Genomic DNA, 17,974 nt, shown 5'->3' with positions numbered 1-17,974 from the left:
TAGTCATGCGCTGTTACCCTCTCACAACAAGAACAAGTTCCGGCCCAAATCCTATTTCCGGTCAACAATACCATTTATCAGGTGACGTCAGTTTTTTTTTTTTTTATGCATCTGTCCTGTTATTGATCGTGAATTTCGTCATAATATTATCAAAGTAGCTGTGGATCCAACATTATCAGGTTGCTGTGGAAGCCGAGTCGGAGTGGATCACAGACTACTTTGACAATGTTATGACGAAATTCATTGTCAATAACAGGACAAACGCATGAAAAACTGACGCAATTTAAATAACTATCGTCGAGTCTTTTTTTTTTAAATAGATGTGACAACTGTATACCCCGAAACTTTTCTAGTCCTAGGTCATATCCACTTCGACGTTGCTGTAACGTGAACGTCAAGATAGGCAAGCGACGGCAGTGAATGCAACTTCCGCTAGAACGCGGAAAGTGCAGTCTTCCGTATTTCACGTCATACCTAAATAAACAAATAAAAAAGGCTTGATCGTGCTTTGTTCTGTCATAAAGCGCTCAAGGGAGTGGTGAAAGCACGAGAAGGGGTCGAAAGAAGTGTTGGGGAAATACGAACCGATTTAAAAAAGAGTTTTCTTTGGGCCACTAAGCATGCTGTAATAATAATTCTTTATCGTATGGGGTCGTCGTTAAACAGGGTGCACTGTATAAAATATGGTGCGTTGCTTGTACATGTATGTCAGCGTACTTTGTAACTCTTTCAGTATTAGAATAATTAACAAATTGACGTCAGTTTTTTATGCGTCTGTCCTCTAATTGATGATAAATTGCGTCATAACATTGTCAAAGTGGCTGTGGAACCAAGAGCCGCAAAATGGTCAAATGCCGGGAATAAATGAGGGGGAAAGACGCCGTAAACTTGCCGTAAACAAAGATAAGTGAATTTTATTCACAATGACGTGAGCCTTGTCAATAGCTTTTTTCGCATTTTGATTGGCTACTTAAAAAAGTCCATAAAATCTCATTAGTCAAAAAGTTGATAGTTTGACACGTCTTCTCATTGTACCTGAAGAAGGCTGGTTTGGCCAGCCAAAGTAATATATAGTACACTTTAAATAAAATCATCCTACGTTGTGTCGGTTTCTGCTTTTATCTTCTTCACCCATACAGAGGCAGGTAGGCTTAGCACTCCCCTTACCCCACACCTGGCGACACACCATCCCGCACGATGGATCGCAAGCAACACGTCTTTATGCAGCGTCACACGAAACCTCTACGTCCTTTACCAGTCAAAGTAAGAAGGGGCTGGAGAGGAGGAGAACTTCAGTAAATAGGCGCGCAGGGAACTCTGGTCTATTCCTTATCCATCACCCCATGCGCGCCTCTCTCATTTTCGTGACCAAGGTTATTCGGCACGAACCGGGCGACCATTGGCCACGTCTACACGATCTGTTGGACACGATAGGACACGCGTCTAAACACCCCTAACTGGCGGGTTTCCTTTGCGTTTCTTCCATCGTAGGATTTGTCATGTCAATGTTGAGAGCCAGACCAGTAGTGTTGTTTGGCCCAAGTGGCTGTGGCAAGAGTACACTGAAGAATCGTCTTATGAAGGATTTTCCTGAAAAGTTTGGCTTCTCAGTGTCACACACCACGCGAAGTCCGCGGCCAGGAGAAACAGATGGAAAAGAGTATTACTTTACCAGCCGTAATGTAATGCAGCAGAGCATTGATCGTGGCGAATTTATCGAGTCAGCAGTTTACAATCAGAATCTATATGGAACTAGTAAAAAGGCTGTGCAAGATGTCCTGGACGCAGGCAAAGTCTGTTTGCTCGACATCGATATGCAGGGAGTTATCAGTTTGAAGAAAACTGGCATGGACTGTTATTACATTTTTGTGAAGACACCTTCATTAAATGAGCTGGAAAGACGCCTACGTGTTCGAGGTACAGAAACAGAAGGATCAATATCTAGGCGACTAGATACTGCAAAGAAGGAACTTGCGTATGCTGAGCAGCCTGGCAATTTCCATAGTGTGATTATTAATGATGATCTGGAAGAAGCTTACACTGAGTTCAAGAATAAGATCCACTTGGAGGTGGTTTCCCTTTGGTAGCTTAGGTAATTTAAGATCATTTTAGTTGTTGTGCTACAGGCTGAATGAAACAGGCTATCAGTTGTTAAAATGTTTGTCGCATTGACATATTCAGGGAATTATTGAACTCAACAAGGTGGTCTTAGGTTGACTAACATTACATTGTCACACATATAAAATAAACTTCAATTACTTAAAATAGGTAAAAGATAAAATGCGCTATTTGTCATTTCCTGTTGATATGTGAATGCCACTACCTAGACCTTAACAGTTTTTCTGATTTACCGGTATTATTGATTTGGGGGTGGCTGCCCAAACAAAATAGCTGTAATGAATTTACAATTTGAAGTTTTGTGTCATTTAGTTCCTTATTAAATTTATTGCTGGCAGGGAAGAGGGCACATGAAAATGGAGAATCAGATTGATTTTTTTTTGTTTTCTTTAAGTAATTAGGAATTTCTAGTTAATAAGTTACAACATAACTGCAATTTGAGACTTTCAAGACTGTGCTGTCAATGGAAAGTGAGGGATAGATTAGCAACCTGTTGATCTTTTGTCTTCCTCAAGATTTGAAAACCAATAGTAATTTGTTAATCCTTAGTTGATTTTCAACTTATTCAGCATGGCTCCTGTCATTTTGACTTTAAACGTCTGTGTACAAAATCATTGGTTATCATTACACTTCTGATCTCAAACTTGATTAGCATATTTGAATGTAACTAACTGCAGGCATATTGCAGATATCCTTCCCTAACTTAAGCTATATTGTATTCATATGGCTCAGAAGTATAAATCTCCAAATGATTAATCCACAGCTACTTGTCGCTGAAAAATTCACTGGAAAACCATTGTTGTCAAAAAAGGAAACGTTCTTTGACCGGATTTGAACCAGCAACCCAAGGCTAGTAGATAAATTCATGTACTGTTAGTGTAGCGGGGCTCAAAAAATGTTTGAATTGCAGCTTTCCCTTTGGACAAGTAGCTCTCAAATTTTGCTCGCCCAGGGCAATGCATGCTTGTTTTTGCTTTCCTTTTTGACTTAACTGGGAAACATTACAGTGAGCCCTTGCCAATCGGACATGTGATAAAGAAAAGTTACTTGCCCCACAATAAAATTCACTTGTTGCAGAGGGCCGGATGGCACTTTTTGCAAGCCATGTAGTCCTGCAATCTACCAACTGGGCTTTCTTAATGTTGCCCAAATATTGTATCTCTTGCAATTATTTTTTTGTACCATGATAAGGGACTGATTGGGGTGGACTTGGGGTGGATGCTTGCAGTGCAAATACTGTAAACAAAGATCATCCCGAAATGGCATTGACCTTATGTGGATATAAATAAAAATCCAAAAAAAAGTCAACAAGAAATCACATTGCCTTCTATTAACAATGTTAGAGGCTTGAATTGATTCACCCAGAGTATATCTTTATTACTACATTAAACAGCATAAATAGTGCTGTTAGCAACTTATTTATTGTAAGTTTTATTTACAATATTTGTAAAAAAGAGAAATTTTAAATGCTTTTAGTTATAATAAGATTTAAGTGTCTCTGGGTAAGTTTCTTTTTTTGGTTCGTTAAGTGTAATTAACTAGTGAACTGTGACAGAGCTTAATATTGCATGGACATAAACACTAAAAATGTTTCTTTTGCCTTACAATGAAAAGACGAGGATTAAAACTGAGTACAGCTTATTTCTTGGTGTAGAAAACCCAGCAATTTCTTGTTGCCCATGTCTATATCAAGTCACCATTCAAAGTAAAACAGGTGGAATATAACCAGTCTCTCTTTTGCTCCAAAGTCTGCAGGGAAGAACACAGCACTTCTGCTCATTTGTTCAGTATTTCGCATTCTTCATTCTGAGAGACTGCTCAGTCTTCAAAACAGGAGACTTGTTGTCCTCAAATTGTAACTGTCCACTGAGTGTCTTTTTTACTTGAATGCCCCATTTTGATTCCATTTTCATCTCCCAAATCTCCCCCATCGCTGCTAGATTTGTAACAGTTTTATTAAAAGTTTCTTTCCTTTGCAAAGAATCCCAAAGGTATGGAAAATTAATTTATAAAAGGGAGAGATTGACAGCATAGCAAGGGTTGTACAGGGAGCAAATGTCTTCAATGGAGCAGTTTTTAATGGAGTGTTCTAATACTAAAACCAAACGAATTTCTCTAGCCAATGACAAAGAACACAGAAAATCCACTGAACCTTCAAAATTCAAAGCAAATACAGGTAGCTGACCGCACAGGAAAATGCAAGTGAGCTAGTCAAGATTGGTTTTACTTCTGAATGGATGACGGTCGCACAATTATTCTTTTAAGCCAATTGCCTAAAACCATAGGCTCGATTTTGGGGGAGGAGCGCGGGCTCCTTTCCCAAACAGTGGCTGGTAATCGAGCCTACTAAAACCAAAGCAAATAGGAATTACTTTGGCATTCAAGTGAACACCACTCTGACTAACATATTCACTAAATTTGTTAGTGAAAACTAATAGTCTCTGCAGAGTAGGCTGCATTGTAGAAGGAAATTTCGTTGTAAGGTAGCGTCTGCGACAGGCTACAGAGTGAAAAGCATATTTCAACAAATTTAAATGTAGGAGCAGCTGCTTACAGTAGACTAAGTATAAATAAAACTTTTCACTTATTTACTTCTTTAAGACTTTAAAAATAGCTTTTGAATATCCAGAACTGTAAAAGGTAAAAACACATTTGCGGAAGTCCCAATTTGGTTTCTCCAGTCAAACATTTGCTTCCATTTCCAGCGACATTACATGCAAACTGCTGGAAATCAACCTAACAAACTGAAAGCATAAGCTACGTTGTTCTAAATAATGTGACACAAAATATTTATTTTTTTACATAAATAAAGCTTATTTTGTACAATTTACACACTTGCACGCGTTTATACTAAAGTTTCCTAACATTTTTTCAATAACTAATATGCACACTCTTACTTATACCAAAAGTAATGTTATTGTTTTCTTTCTTTACACAATACCAATAATATTGATACATTGCAAAATATATTGTTTAAGTCAATCTATTGTAGACAAATGGGTACATTCAGCAGGTGATAAGTATCTATAAAAGCACTTATAAATTTTCTAGTCAGTAGTGCTGCAATTTTGAGTCACTCAAGGTAAAAAAAAAAGTGAAATCTTCTATTTGTTAAAATAGCATGAGCTTTCATCAATTTATAAGACATACAAATAATCTCAGTTTATCGGTCCAAACCTTTAGCTCGGTAGAGACCAAAACCAGATACAGTGGAACCTCAATTTAACAAACCTCTATTTAACAAAGTCCTCGGTATAACAAATGATATTCTATGTCCTGGCCAAAGTTACAGTAAAATGTATGGAATAGAACCTCAATATAACAAATTCTTTCATATAACGAACATAATCCGGAAGTCCAAGCGTAAAATCTACCTTGATATAAAGAATTACAGTGTCAACATGCGACAGAAGATGAACGCTGAACAGATCAACAGTCAACAAATCCTTGTAATCCTTATGGTAAAGAGACAGCAACCTTTCAGTGAACAGCTTATTATATGTCATAGACATTGGCACTATAGAATTTCGACATCAATTAACTTCTGCTCTATCTTCTTTGAAATCCGGAAATGTTGGGTAGTGCTACATAACAACACTAAAGCCTGTTTCCTTGTTTACATAGACAATTTTCTGTATAACCTCTACACTGGAACATTTTTAAATCACTACTCTGAAAGTGTCGTTCTTTTGTAAACAAAAGCTGCGCATCTACTCAAAAGTGAAAATAATTGATACTGAAAGCCACCATGCTTAATGAATTGCATCTGGGGTACTTCTGGGTGACGTAAATTGCATTGAATTGCATGACAGAAGTCACCTGTGTTACAAATCAGTCATTAACTATGACCTTGATATAACGAACATTGTTGGTCGTTTCCCCTCAAATTTGTTATATTGAGGTTTTCGATATAACGAACCCTTGATTTAACGAACAAATTTGGCCGGTCCCCAACGACTTCATTAAATCGAGGTCCCACAGTGCTGTACATTCATATACCTTGACAGGTTTCAATTAAATGATATGGCTGTTAGCCAGACATGACAAACCTTTTGGGTCATAGTCACCCCAAGTAAACATACAATTAACATCCCTGGGAGATACTCACAGGATCAGGGCAGTGTGGAAGTATGGATGATTGTTACAATTTTTTGATTTCCAAACCACCCTAGTAATCCCTACCCCCTACCCCCTCCCCAAAAAAGCCTCACTGTTCAAGATGCATTCCTTCAAAATTACCTTATAACCATGTGACATACCATAGCTTCTCTAAACATACTGACCCAATAAAATCCTTAGCATCTCCTCAACACATTAATTTTATTCTTCAGCACTACTCCGACCATTTCTCTGGGATTTCCATCCTGGTAAAAAACCATCCTGGTGAAAAACCTTCTTCATTGAGTAACAAAGATTGTTATAAATTAATAATTAATAATTAAAATGATTCATTTAATTTAAATATAAAGATGACTGGTGTATAAATGTCTAGATGTAGGCATGGGTCATCTGAAGGAAACACGTTTCTGACGAGTCTTTTTATTGTTCTCTTGAGATTTCTGTGTTGTATAATTGATATATTGTTCTTGCTGCCGATGAATGTCCAAGTCAGACAGTTGTTGTTGGTGAAATTGCTTCTGGCGCAGCAGGCGAAGTTTCAATTCCTTTATTTTTGCATCTTTTGTTGTTAAAATATCATCTTGTTTAGTACAGAGTTCTTCCATTGCTAAATTTAAGGTGAAAAGTAGCAAAATATCAGAATGCTACAATAGTAACAACAGGATGGCAAAAAAGACTTTGTTTAGAGCAAGAATTATAGCAGAGCTTGCTCCGGTGGCTTGAACCCACCAATTGGAGCACCATACTCATACTCGACATAGGAACCCATGAATTGCTTTTCTCGTTTTCATCATGGCTAGCATTAGGGACTTTAAGCAAAGACAACGCGGACGGCGACGGGAACGCCATGATATCAGGGAAAAGCCAAAAGGTCCACTGCGCATGACTGGCGGGAAACAAGTTGACGTTCTGCGTTCGGGCCCGACGTGAGTGAAGCACATTTCGTGTTGTCTGAAAACGTGAGTTTTCGCTTTCGTTTCCTCTGCTGTGTCAACGCTAAATAACCCGTGTTACTAATTTCGAGGAACTTTAATGCTTGTCTTCTCTTGTTATGTGACATATTTCATTTTAAAGAAACGTTGAGAAATCTGAATTCAACTCAAGCTGGTCGGCGAACATGTGAGTACCGTGAAATATCTTTTTGAAAGCTTATGTAAATAAAGACAACTTACACGAATTTCAATCGAAATTTTTCCTTTCAAGAAGTACTCAAATGTCAAATGGCTCATTATGGTGAAATTCTAACATATTTAAACGGGTAGACACCATTAAAATTTGCGTAGCTGTTTCCATTTTCAGTCGTAAGATCAGTGGTTTACCTAGATCTTTATGAGTCGGCACACTGATCTGTCGCGCCAATCTGATTAAACATCTCCTGATAATAAGTTCATTTACTTCATTGTACAGCTCAGCGAGAAGGGGCAAGTTGCGTTTGTGGAAGCAAAATTCGGACCAGCAATCGTCTTCAAACCATCGAAGTTAAAATCAGGAAAGGAATCATAAGGTTGGTCGAGATCATTCGACCGGTTTAAATCGTACAAGAGTAGAAGTTCGTCATCGTTTAACACACCTTCATCGTGATTATCAAGAGTTGATTGCGAACTTCTTTCAATGAAGTCATCCTAGTTCATCCAGATAAACAGAGGACGAATAATGTCAATAAGCTTGACAGTGCGGAAACTGCGGTTTCGGACGGTGCTGCTTAATGTTTGTGAATTCCTGCCACAACGGCCTTCTCTCCCCAGCCTTCTCACAGGTTTCGGCATCCCCGTTGCCGTCCGCGTTCCCGCTGCTTAAAGTCCCTATTGTTGCTCGTGGGCACGTACGTATGACAATGATGATGACATGTGACATGGCAACCATACTCTAGGACTAGCTAATAAGTTGAATGAAGTATGCAGCCTTGGTTTACAGTGTACAACTTTGATATTGGACATCCATGTCATGGTCAATTGACAGCAGTCAAAACAAGATATCTGCTGACCAGTATCACATGACCATGTCACATTCTCAGGTTTAGAGCTCATCAAGGTCACATGTTCTTTTTTTCTTTAAGCTAACAGCTGCCCAGGTTCTGGTTTTTGATTGGATTACAGGCTCAAGCCAGGTTAACATATTGCAATCAGGAGCTCCACTTTTAGGATTGGCTAAATCTATACCGTAAATCTTCGAATTAGCACCCAGGGTGCTTATTTCAAATTTAGGAGAGGACGGGGACGCTTATTCGAGGGGGGCGCTTAACTGAGGGGAGGCGCTTATTTAATTTTTCCCAAATTGTGGCCTGACATGATCATTTTTTCAATACATCATCCGCACGTAAACAACAATAAAAGCTGTTTATCGACATAAAAAGCCGATCCTAAAGTTTAAATCGTGGTACCATTAGAAATTAACATAGTCACAAACTGAAACAATGTGCAAATCTAATACTGCACGAAGAAAACTATTCATCCTTTGCTGTCTCATTACTCGCCCACAAAATAGGGGGAGGGGGTGCTTATTTTAAATTTTGGCCGGAGGGGCACTTATTGGAGGGGGAAGGTGCTAATTTGAGGATTTATGGTATATCAGTAACATTCTGACCTTGGCACTTTGTTTGGAACTGTTTCTTCTCCTGGCTTTCTTCCAGGGCTTTGTTTTTGGCCTGGCCATACCTGCATGAGTTAGGACAAGTACAGAAGTTTATTAATATTTGATTTATTGTCTTTGCTATACATTTTACTATTGTTTTTTTACTATTACTTGATGTAAAGATATCACAAACAAATAAAGCAAGATTCAAAATAAGGCCGGTGATTATTATCAGGCTTAAATAGTTAGCATACATACGCATTTTCAAATGATAACTTTTCCCTCTGTAGCTGCTTGTTTAGAATGTCTATTTCTCCCAATGCAAACTGCAATCTTTCACTCTCACTAGCAAGTTTTGCTTTTGTTCTCACATGTTCAAGTTTTTCTTCCTAAGAGCAATAATAAAGAATGCCACATAGATATTTAAATACATAAATATTGAGTGTATCTTACCTACTAAATAAAAACACTGCAGTTACGTTAACATGTTTTTGTTGTTGTTTTTTTTTTTCACTAAAGTATTGTACATAACAAATTCATTTATTCACATGTTCAAAATGAAACAAGCACCCTGTCCCTAATAAGGTGCCCCTTGTCCAATAAGCACCCTCCTTCGAGCTGACAAAAGTAAATTAACACCCCATGCACTGAAAAGAATCTATATACTCTACATTATACCTGTTGCAATATTGGTGTCATGATTTGATATATAAGATTGTGTAACAACCCTATTAACATCTATGCTAACTCTCCCAGTTTGTCTGGAAGTTACCTGGATACAAACCATATCTCTTGGTCGCCTGTACAGGTCAGTGTATCTCCCAGTTGCAAAGGATAGTGTTTGGCTGAATATGGGACATTTTGCGGGATATTTGATGTGTTTACCGGTTGACTCAACGGAACTCGATTATTTACAATGTTGTTATAGGTTGAGAGAAGGCAAAATTGGTGATCCCCTGGGTTTTGATTTTTCGACACAAACAAGTTTGCACAGTTGTACATCACACAAACAAGTTTGCCTAGTTGTATAGCATGTTGGTGGTAAAATAGATGAGGTTCCACTGAATTGAGGCTACAAATGTTAAATGATAAAATTATAGATGCACAACCTCAAGTTCCCTGACCAACTTCTCATACTCTTCACGTGGAACTCGATCATCTGTCCTTGACATCTGAGACAATATTTAAAAAGGTGTTGACGTAAGAACATTAACCAACCATGAGTAAAATTCTTTCAAAATTCAATTCAAATGATTCTTAGAATTTCTACCCAAATGGAAGAAAGAAACTGCAAGTCTGATTATAAGCTTAATATGGTTATGGGATATTCTACTTCAATAAAGCTTTATAGGCTGGATTCCCTGCATTCAGTACTTTAATTGCTTGCAAAAAATGAAACGGTGTAAAAAATGATTTTATCTCTTATCTATTGTATTTTTATTCGTTATATTATCTCATAATTATGCCATAGTTTTAACATCCGTATTGTACATAATTTTTAGAGGGCCACTGGTTTATTAGTATTTTTATACTATTTTAGCGCTACCCTCTTTAAATAAAGTCTTTACTTACTTACTTATTTAAACTTTCCAGACATGGCCAAGGCATTGCAAATTATAGTTCTCAGTATAATCCATCAAATATTTTTGCTTGCACGCGATTGGTCTGAACACGTCACATGACCAAATATTCCCCAGCTAAAACTGGGGAATATGCGAGATTATGATCCATCAAATATTTTTGCTCACGCATGATTGGTCTAAACACGTCACGTGACCAAATATTCCCCAGCCAAAACTGGGGAATATCCGAGAATATTCCCCAATTTTCAAAACTGCGTGTGTTATGAAAAAGATTTGAAGGATAATAAACACAATAGCCTCCATTTTGCGTGAAAATATGCTTGGATATTTGTCCTTGGACATTATCTGTTCCTCTAAGCTCACAGTTTTCCTCGAGCTACGCTCTCGGAAAACTGTTTACTTCTCGGAACAGATAATGTCCACGGACAAATATCCTACCATATTTTCGCACCAAATGGAGGCTATTGTTTATTTATTACCCAAATTGGTCCACAAGAAAAAGGAGAATTTTTGATTGGCTGTCTGAGCAGTCCACATTGTGCTAGATGGACAACTTACTAGCCTAGTTTGTTTGAGCCATACTGGGGCATATTGCGCCAAGGTTGCGACAGTACAGACCTTGCTGTACTGTCCTGATCTTGGGCCAATATGCTCCAGCATGGCCCTTACGCCCGGTTAGTAAGAAGTTAATATATATTATATTAATGAAGCCTAAAACACTAAGCTTATATATGATGATGAAGACATTCATGATTGTTCACAAATCGCCTTTTCAATGTCAGACCTTGAATAAATAGAATGTACTTGACTTTAACGAGAAATGCTTCCTCAAAAGAACTGTATTTAAATTCCGTAAGTGCTGCAATCATATATAGTTTAAGCCACCTTAAAAGCACTGCTGTTCTGATCTCGATCTATGTAAGATACTTATACTTATTTGGATGCTTAGAGCACCCAAAGCTTTATCATGCTCAAGTCATGGAAGAAGCTCAATTTTTCCTACCTTGGCTTTCATTCTGGCCATAGCTGTGTGCTGAAACCGTATTACGTCCTGAAGTTGTTTGTTTACAATCGTAAAAGAAGGTTCTGATTCATCCGACATTTTCTCCATTTTGTAATTTGAGCGCCTTCAGTCACTACTCGATCCAGCCTTCCTCGGAGATTTCTCATTCGTTCCCAGTTCTTTTGCTCACATCTGACACCAATATATAGATTTAGCCAAGCCTAAAGCGGAGCTACTGGGCCGCTTTGTTTAAAACCCGATTAAGGTAACCCAGGATAAGCGATAATTTTGATTTGAGTTTTCTAACTTAACGGTAGGGTTTTCTGTTTATGTTTTTGGCCTTCTGTTTTGATTTTGAATTATCTCAAACCCTGACCCTAAACAATAGGGAGTTTAAGCAAATCGCTATGGCTGGCTCTTATACGGCTGCCGCAAGTAAATTTCCCCCAAAATGAGACAATGCGCATGTACGTCGCTTGCATCCAGCCGTAGCGTGAAATCTGACTACGTTAGTCGGGATTTTTTGCCGTAGTGGCTACTACTTCGGGTTTATTTCGCTTCTCTGGCCCTTTTCAACGGACATCTCGACATTTGAAGAATTCCATTGGACACTATATCCTTTAAACTCAATTTCAGTCAAATATTGTGTCAAGGTTGCCTTTCATAAGCTTGTAAATCCGTATCCTAAATTTACGATAAGTTTTGGCAAAGGTGTTGGAATGGCGAAGCGAGTCAAGTGAAATATTCGTGTTGAGCACGAGGTTGTTTTTCTTCGGTTAAGTTTGCTTTGAGGGTTTAGTGAAGATGTTTTATATCTGGATAACTATACGATGCTATTTTGCTTCTTTGAGTATTGATATATTTGTGTTCTTCACTCGATATTCTTTGAGATATTTGTCTCTGAAATTATATATTTCATCCATCAAATTGCTATGGTACAAAGTGTATGGCATTGGCTTTCGCTCAGAAATAATCTGTTCGTCCTACCGAATAACGACCATCGTCCTTTGAGCGAAGCCATTTGGCTGCGAGAAACTAAATAAAAGAGATTTTAAACTCCTTAGCCGATGTTTCTTTCATCTTTGTATTTCGCTTTACTCGCTAAACTTAAAAATTTGGCAGACCACCGAGACGTACTCTCCCCAGACCTTTTCAGTCACGGCAGCCGTAGTAGCACCAGCCGTAGTGATTTGCTTAAACTCCCTAATAAATTTATACTTCGGTTAAGGGGATGTGGTACCCTAAAATATGGCGATGTTCATGAAAAGTTCAATTTCTTGGAAATACAAGACTTAAGACCCTTGAGGACTTGTCAAAAACATTTTGAAACGATCTTGCCGAATTTCCTTCCAGATGAGTGTGAAATTTAAGGAAAGTACACAGTGGTATAAGTTTTTTCACGTAGCAACGGCCATAGCAACGACTGTTTACTATAAGAACGTGACCAAAAATATAGATTAGTTTTAACTTATATGAACGAACCTATTTAGAAAAAAACTTTTAAGACATGCACAACTCGATTGGTATAATTATTTGTGAAAAGCTTTGTCTCAAATTGCCATCACAGGCTCATTCATTTCCCTTATGAAAAGGAATATTTCCCACAACTGCGGTAACTTTTTACAAAATAGAACAACCATTGCACCCCTCCCCCGAGATCCAATCTGCACCCCCTTCCCCGCTATTTGTGGCTCGTTAAATGCTTAATTCTTCGTGTAAGAAACTTAAAGTGCATTTTTCTCAAAAGTTTACTTTTGTACCGACTGACTTCGCGCCAACATTTCTACTTTGCAAGGTTTTTAAGTAGAATTCCCGAAACTTGGGCTGATCAAAGACCAATAGTGTCGCGATGATATAAACCAAAAAAATCGTAACATTTTAAGATCTGTCACGTGACATGAGATGATTTGTCCACGGGGTGTGGTAAAAAATAAGGTTATTTCCAAATAAAGCTGTAAAAAGCACTGAAAATAAGAGTTAACTGTCAAAACGTAGGTTCATTGTACAGAACAAAACAGAAACTTACATGATATGCTTATTTGACAGTCAATTCTTGTTTTGTAAAAGAGCAGGAAGTGTTGGCGTCAATACTATAAAACACTACTTCAAAAGGCTGTGGCTGGTTTCCATAGCAACCATTTTGAGTAAAACTCTAGACATTTAATTTCTCTTCTTGAGTGCAATAGCACACAATTGATCTTTCTTCACCATATTTAAACAAACTTTTTGGTCCATATTGAGGGTACCATACCACCTTAACTTTTAATCCTGAGTTAGCGTTAACCCAATTGCCGAACAACCCGACCCTAATTACAACAAATTAACCAGACATGAACCCGCAATCCAATCGAAAACAAGTACTTGGCCAGCAGTCAACTTTAAAAAACACATGACCTCGGTGAGCGATAAACCTGAGCTCGCTATATGGTCACCTGATACTGGTCAGCAGATACATTGTTTTGACAGGTGTCAATTGACCATAACTTGGATGTCAAATATCAAAGACGTACGCTGTAAACCAAGACTTAACATTAGCTGGAGTATGGTCGCCATGTTGCGCGACCTCGTCTTCGTCGTTGGGCGCACACGCTCGCGATCCATGCTGCTAGCCGTGTTGCTATGAAAAAAGAGTTGAACGGGTTTCTATTTCTATGCACGCCTGTGGTTCTGTTCCTACGGAGTTACGGAGCTGCGCTAATATAGCCGCCCTCGTGAAACAGAGTCCAACATCTCAGGTCTAAGAAAGTTGTTCCTAGTACCTTGCTACTTTTTGTCTTTACATCAGGAGAGTCTACTGTCGCCTGGAACTTTATCTCACGATATTAGAATCCCATCTCTTTTACGGGTTGAAAAGAGGATGATGACAAACAGCAGCCATGTAAGTCTAATATGGCCGCCATCTTGAAAGGAAGTGCAACTTTTCTGGTCTAATAAGTTTTTATGTAGTAGCTTATTAGTTTTTATCTCGATATCAAGAAATAAAACTTCCACGTAAAAGTTCGTCTCTCGAAGGTAGAATCCCATCTCTTCAACTGGTGACAAAGAGAATGATGTCAAGCATCGGCCATGTTAGTCTAACATGGCCGCCATCTTGAAACGAAGTCCAACATTTCAGGTGTAATAACGTTTTTCCTAGTACCTTGCTAGTTTTTGTCTTCACATCAAGACAGTATACTTTCGCCTGGAACTTTATCTCTTGATATTAGAATCCCATCTCTTTTACAGGTTGAAAAGAGGATGATGTCAAACAACAGTCATGTAAGTCTAATATGGCCGCAATCTTGAAAGGAAGTGCGACTTTTCTGGTCTAATAATATTTTTGTGTAGTAGCTTGGTAGTTTTTGCGTGGATATCAAGGTATAAAACTTCCACGTAAAACTTCGTCTCTCGATGGTCGAATCCCATCTCTTCAAATTGTGAAAAAGAGAATGATGTCAAACATCGGCCATGTTAGTCTAATATGGCTGCCATCTTCAAACGAAGTTCAGCATCTCCGGTCTATTTAAGTTTTTCTTAGTACCTGACTAGTTTTTCTCTTTACATCAAGACTGTCGCCTGGAACTTCATCTCTCGATATTAGAATTCCATCTCTTTCACGGGTTGAAAAGAGGATGAAGTCCAAACAACGGCCGTGATAGTCTAATATGGCCGCCATCTTGAAAAGAAGTGTAACTTTTCTGGTCTAATAACTTTTTATGTAGTAGCTGGGTAGTTTTTGTGTGGATATCAAGATATAAAATTGTAATGTAAAACTTCATCTCTCGATGGTAGAATCCCATCCCTTCAACGGGCGAAAATAACAATGATGTCAAACATCCTCATTGTTAGTCTGATATGGCCGCCATCTCCAAAAGAAGTCCAACATCACATCTCTAATAACGTTTTTCTTAGTACCTTTCTTAGTACCTTCTCTTTCCATCAAGACAGTATACTGTCACCAGGAACTTCATCTCTCGATATTAGAATCCCATCTCTTTCACGGGTTAAAAGGAGGATTAAGTCGAAACAACGGCCATGTTAGTTCAATATGGCCGCTATCTTGAAAAGAAGTGCAAGTTTTCTGGTCTAAAAACTTTTAATGTACTAACCTGGCAGCTTTTGTGTGAATGTCAAAATGTAAAGCTGTCACCTAAAATTTCATCTCTGTTACAATCCCATCTCTTTCACGGGCTGAGAGGAAGATGAAGCCCAAAAAAATGGTCATGTTAGTCTAATACGGCCGCCATCTTCAACCGAAGTGTTAATTTTCTGGTCTAATAACTTTTTATTTAGTAGCTTGGTAGTTTTTGTGTGGATTTCAAGATATAAAATTGTCACGTAAAAGTAAATCTCTCGATGGTAGAATTCCATCTGTTCAACAGGTGAAAAAGAGAATGATGTTAAACATCGGCCTTGTTAGTCTAATACATCGGCCATCTTAAAACGAAGTCCAACATCTCAGGTCTAATAACGTTTTTCCTAGTACCTTGCTAGTTTTTGTCTTTACTTTAAAACAGTCTACTCTCGCCAGGGACTTAATTTCTCGATATTAGAATCCCATCTCTTTCACGGGTTGAAAATACGATAATGTCAAACAACAGCTATTTAAGTCTAATATGGCCGCCATCTTGGAGCGAAGTGTAACGTTTCTGGTCTAGTAACGTTTTTCTTAGTACCTTGTTAGTTTTTGTCTTTACATCGCGACAGTCAACTCTCGCCTGGAACTTTATCTTTCGATATTAGAGTCTCATCTGTTTCACGAGTTGAAAAGAGGATGATGTCAAACAACAGCTATTTAAGTCTAATTTGGCCGCCATATGGAAACGAAGTGTAACGCTTCTGGTCTAATAACGTTTTATGTAGTACCTTGGTAGTTTTGTGTAAATATGAAGATTTCAAACTTTCATGGTAGAATCCCATCTCTTTGATGTGTTGAAAAGAAGATGATGTGAAACAACAGACATGGAAGTTTAATATGGCCGCCATCCTGAAACGAAGTCCAACATCTCAGGTGTAATAACGTTTTTCCAAGTACCATGCCAGTTTTTGTCTTTACATCAAGACAGTCTACTCTCGCCTGGAACTTTACCTCTCGATACTAGAATCCCATCTTTTTTACGGGTTGAAAAGAGGATGGTGTCAAACAATAGCCATGTAAGTCTAATATTGCCGCCATCTTGAAACGAAGTGCAACTTTTCTGGTCTGAAACATTTTTATTTAGTAGCTTAGTACTTTTTTGTAGACATCAAGATATAAAGCTTTAACATAAAACTTCATCTCTCGATACATACATACATACATAAACTTTATTTAAGCTCGAATTTCAGAGTAGCTTGACAAGGTAATATTTCCGAGAACAAAATATTTGATAACGAAAAATTAAAATAGAAATTGCTATTTACATATTTACAATTGACTTATATTGGTACAATCCCATCTCTTCACGGGTACAAGAGATGGTACAATCCCATCTCTTCACGGGTGAAAAAGAGAATCATGTCAAACATCCGCCATGTTAGTCTAATATGGCCGCCATCTTGAAACGAAGTGTAACGTTTGTGGTGTAACAACGTTTTTCCTAGTACCGAATATAGCCGTCCTTGTGAAACAAAGTCCAACATCTCAGGTCTAAGAAAGTTGTTCCTACTACCTTGCTACTTTTTGTCTTTACATCAGGAGAGTCTACTGTCGCCTGGAACTTCATCTCTCGATTTTAGAATCCCATTTCTTTTATGGGTTGAAAAGATGATGTGACACAACAGCCATGTAAGTCTAATATGGCCGCCATCGTGAAACGAAGTGTAACTTTCCTGGTCTAATAACTCTTTATGTAGTACCTTGGAAGTTTTTGTGTCAATATCAAGATATGAAACTGTCACCTAAAACTTTACCTCACGATGTTAGAATCCCATCTCTTCAACGGTTGGAAAAGAGTATGTGGTGAAACATCGGCCATATTAGTCTAATATGGCCGTCTTCATGAAACGAAGCCCAACATCTCAGGTCTAATAACGTTCTGCTTAGTATTTTGATAATTTTGTCTTTACATTAAGACAGTCTACTGTCGCCTGGAACTTCATCTCTTGATATTGGAGTCCCATCTCTCTCATGGGTTGAAAAGAGGATCAACTCCAAACAACAACCGATGTTTCACATCATCCTCTTCTCCATGTTGATCCAATATGGCCGTCATCATAACACATCTCAGGCCTAATAGGTTTTTCCTAGTACCTTGCAATTTTTTTTTCTTTACATCAAGACAGTCAACTCTCCCCTGGAACTTTATCTCTCGATATTAGAATCCCATCTCTTTTATGGGTTGAAAAGAAGATGATGTGAAAGCAGGAGTGCACCTGACGGTGTGTGGGTGTGGGGAGGAGGAATACAGATTCCTCGTTCCTATGATATCACCATAAAGAAAAGAACATCGAGACATGGAGTCCACCCATTTCGTAGTAACATGAAACTGGATTAACGAATTTTATCTCGTTCAGCGAACAAATGTTTTGTTACAAATTTCCATCGTTTATTTCGGAAAAAAATCAACTTTACATAACGGGTTTTTCCTCTCGAAAGTAAGGAGTACCAAAGGCTGCTAAT

General features: G+C 38.2%; 2 protein-coding genes across 2 annotated transcripts; one reads left to right on the top strand and one right to left on the bottom strand.

Moving 5' to 3' along the window:
- The first annotated feature begins 1,357 nt into the window (after positions 1-1,357).
- LOC110056938 (guanylate kinase-like) lies at positions 1,358-3,759 on the top strand. Its single transcript, XM_020763500.2, has one exon. It carries the CDS (start codon positions 1,500-1,502, stop codon positions 2,085-2,087), a length of 588 nt encoding a protein of 195 aa, XP_020619159.2. The 5' UTR covers positions 1,358-1,499; the 3' UTR covers positions 2,088-3,759.
- A 1,131-nt stretch (positions 3,760-4,890) lies between these two features.
- LOC110056937 (spermatogenesis-associated protein 24-like) lies at positions 4,891-11,765 on the bottom strand. The gene is made up of 5 exons (XM_020763499.2): positions 11,395-11,765; positions 9,918-9,980; positions 9,067-9,197; positions 8,821-8,891; positions 4,891-6,844 (listed from the first exon to the last, which is right to left on the bottom strand). Exons 1-5 carry the CDS (start codon positions 11,500-11,502, stop codon positions 6,624-6,626), a joined length of 594 nt encoding a protein of 197 aa, XP_020619158.2. The 5' UTR covers positions 11,503-11,765; the 3' UTR covers positions 4,891-6,623.
- Between the last annotated feature and the right edge of the window lie 6,209 nt (positions 11,766-17,974).

This window comes from Orbicella faveolata, unplaced genomic scaffold (assembly GCF_042242905.1).
Source record: "Orbicella faveolata isolate gen_17 unplaced genomic scaffold, um_ofav_v1 contig_1, whole genome shotgun sequence".
Classification (NCBI taxonomy): domain Eukaryota; kingdom Metazoa; phylum Cnidaria; class Anthozoa; order Scleractinia; family Merulinidae; genus Orbicella; species Orbicella faveolata.
Note: the sequence above shows the minus strand (reverse complement) of the source record. Positions and strands in the feature narration are given on the sequence as shown.

Excerpts from the sequence above, each read along its gene's own strand:
- LOC110056938 (XM_020763500.2), top strand. The coding sequence starts at position 1,500 with ATGTCAATGTTGAGAGCCAGACCAGTAGTGTTGTTTGGCCCAAGTGGC.
- LOC110056937 (XM_020763499.2), bottom strand. The coding sequence starts at position 11,502 with ATGGAGAAAATGTCGGATGAATCAGAACCTTCTTTTACGATTGTAAAC. Across the intron at positions 9,981-11,394 it reads TGGCCAGAATGAAAGCCAAG|ATGTCAAGGACAGATGATCG; the intron begins GTAGGAAAAATT and ends ATATTGTCTCAG. Across the intron at positions 9,198-9,917 it reads AGTTGGTCAGGGAACTTGAG|GAAGAAAAACTTGAACATGT; the intron begins GTTGTGCATCTA and ends TATTGCTCTTAG.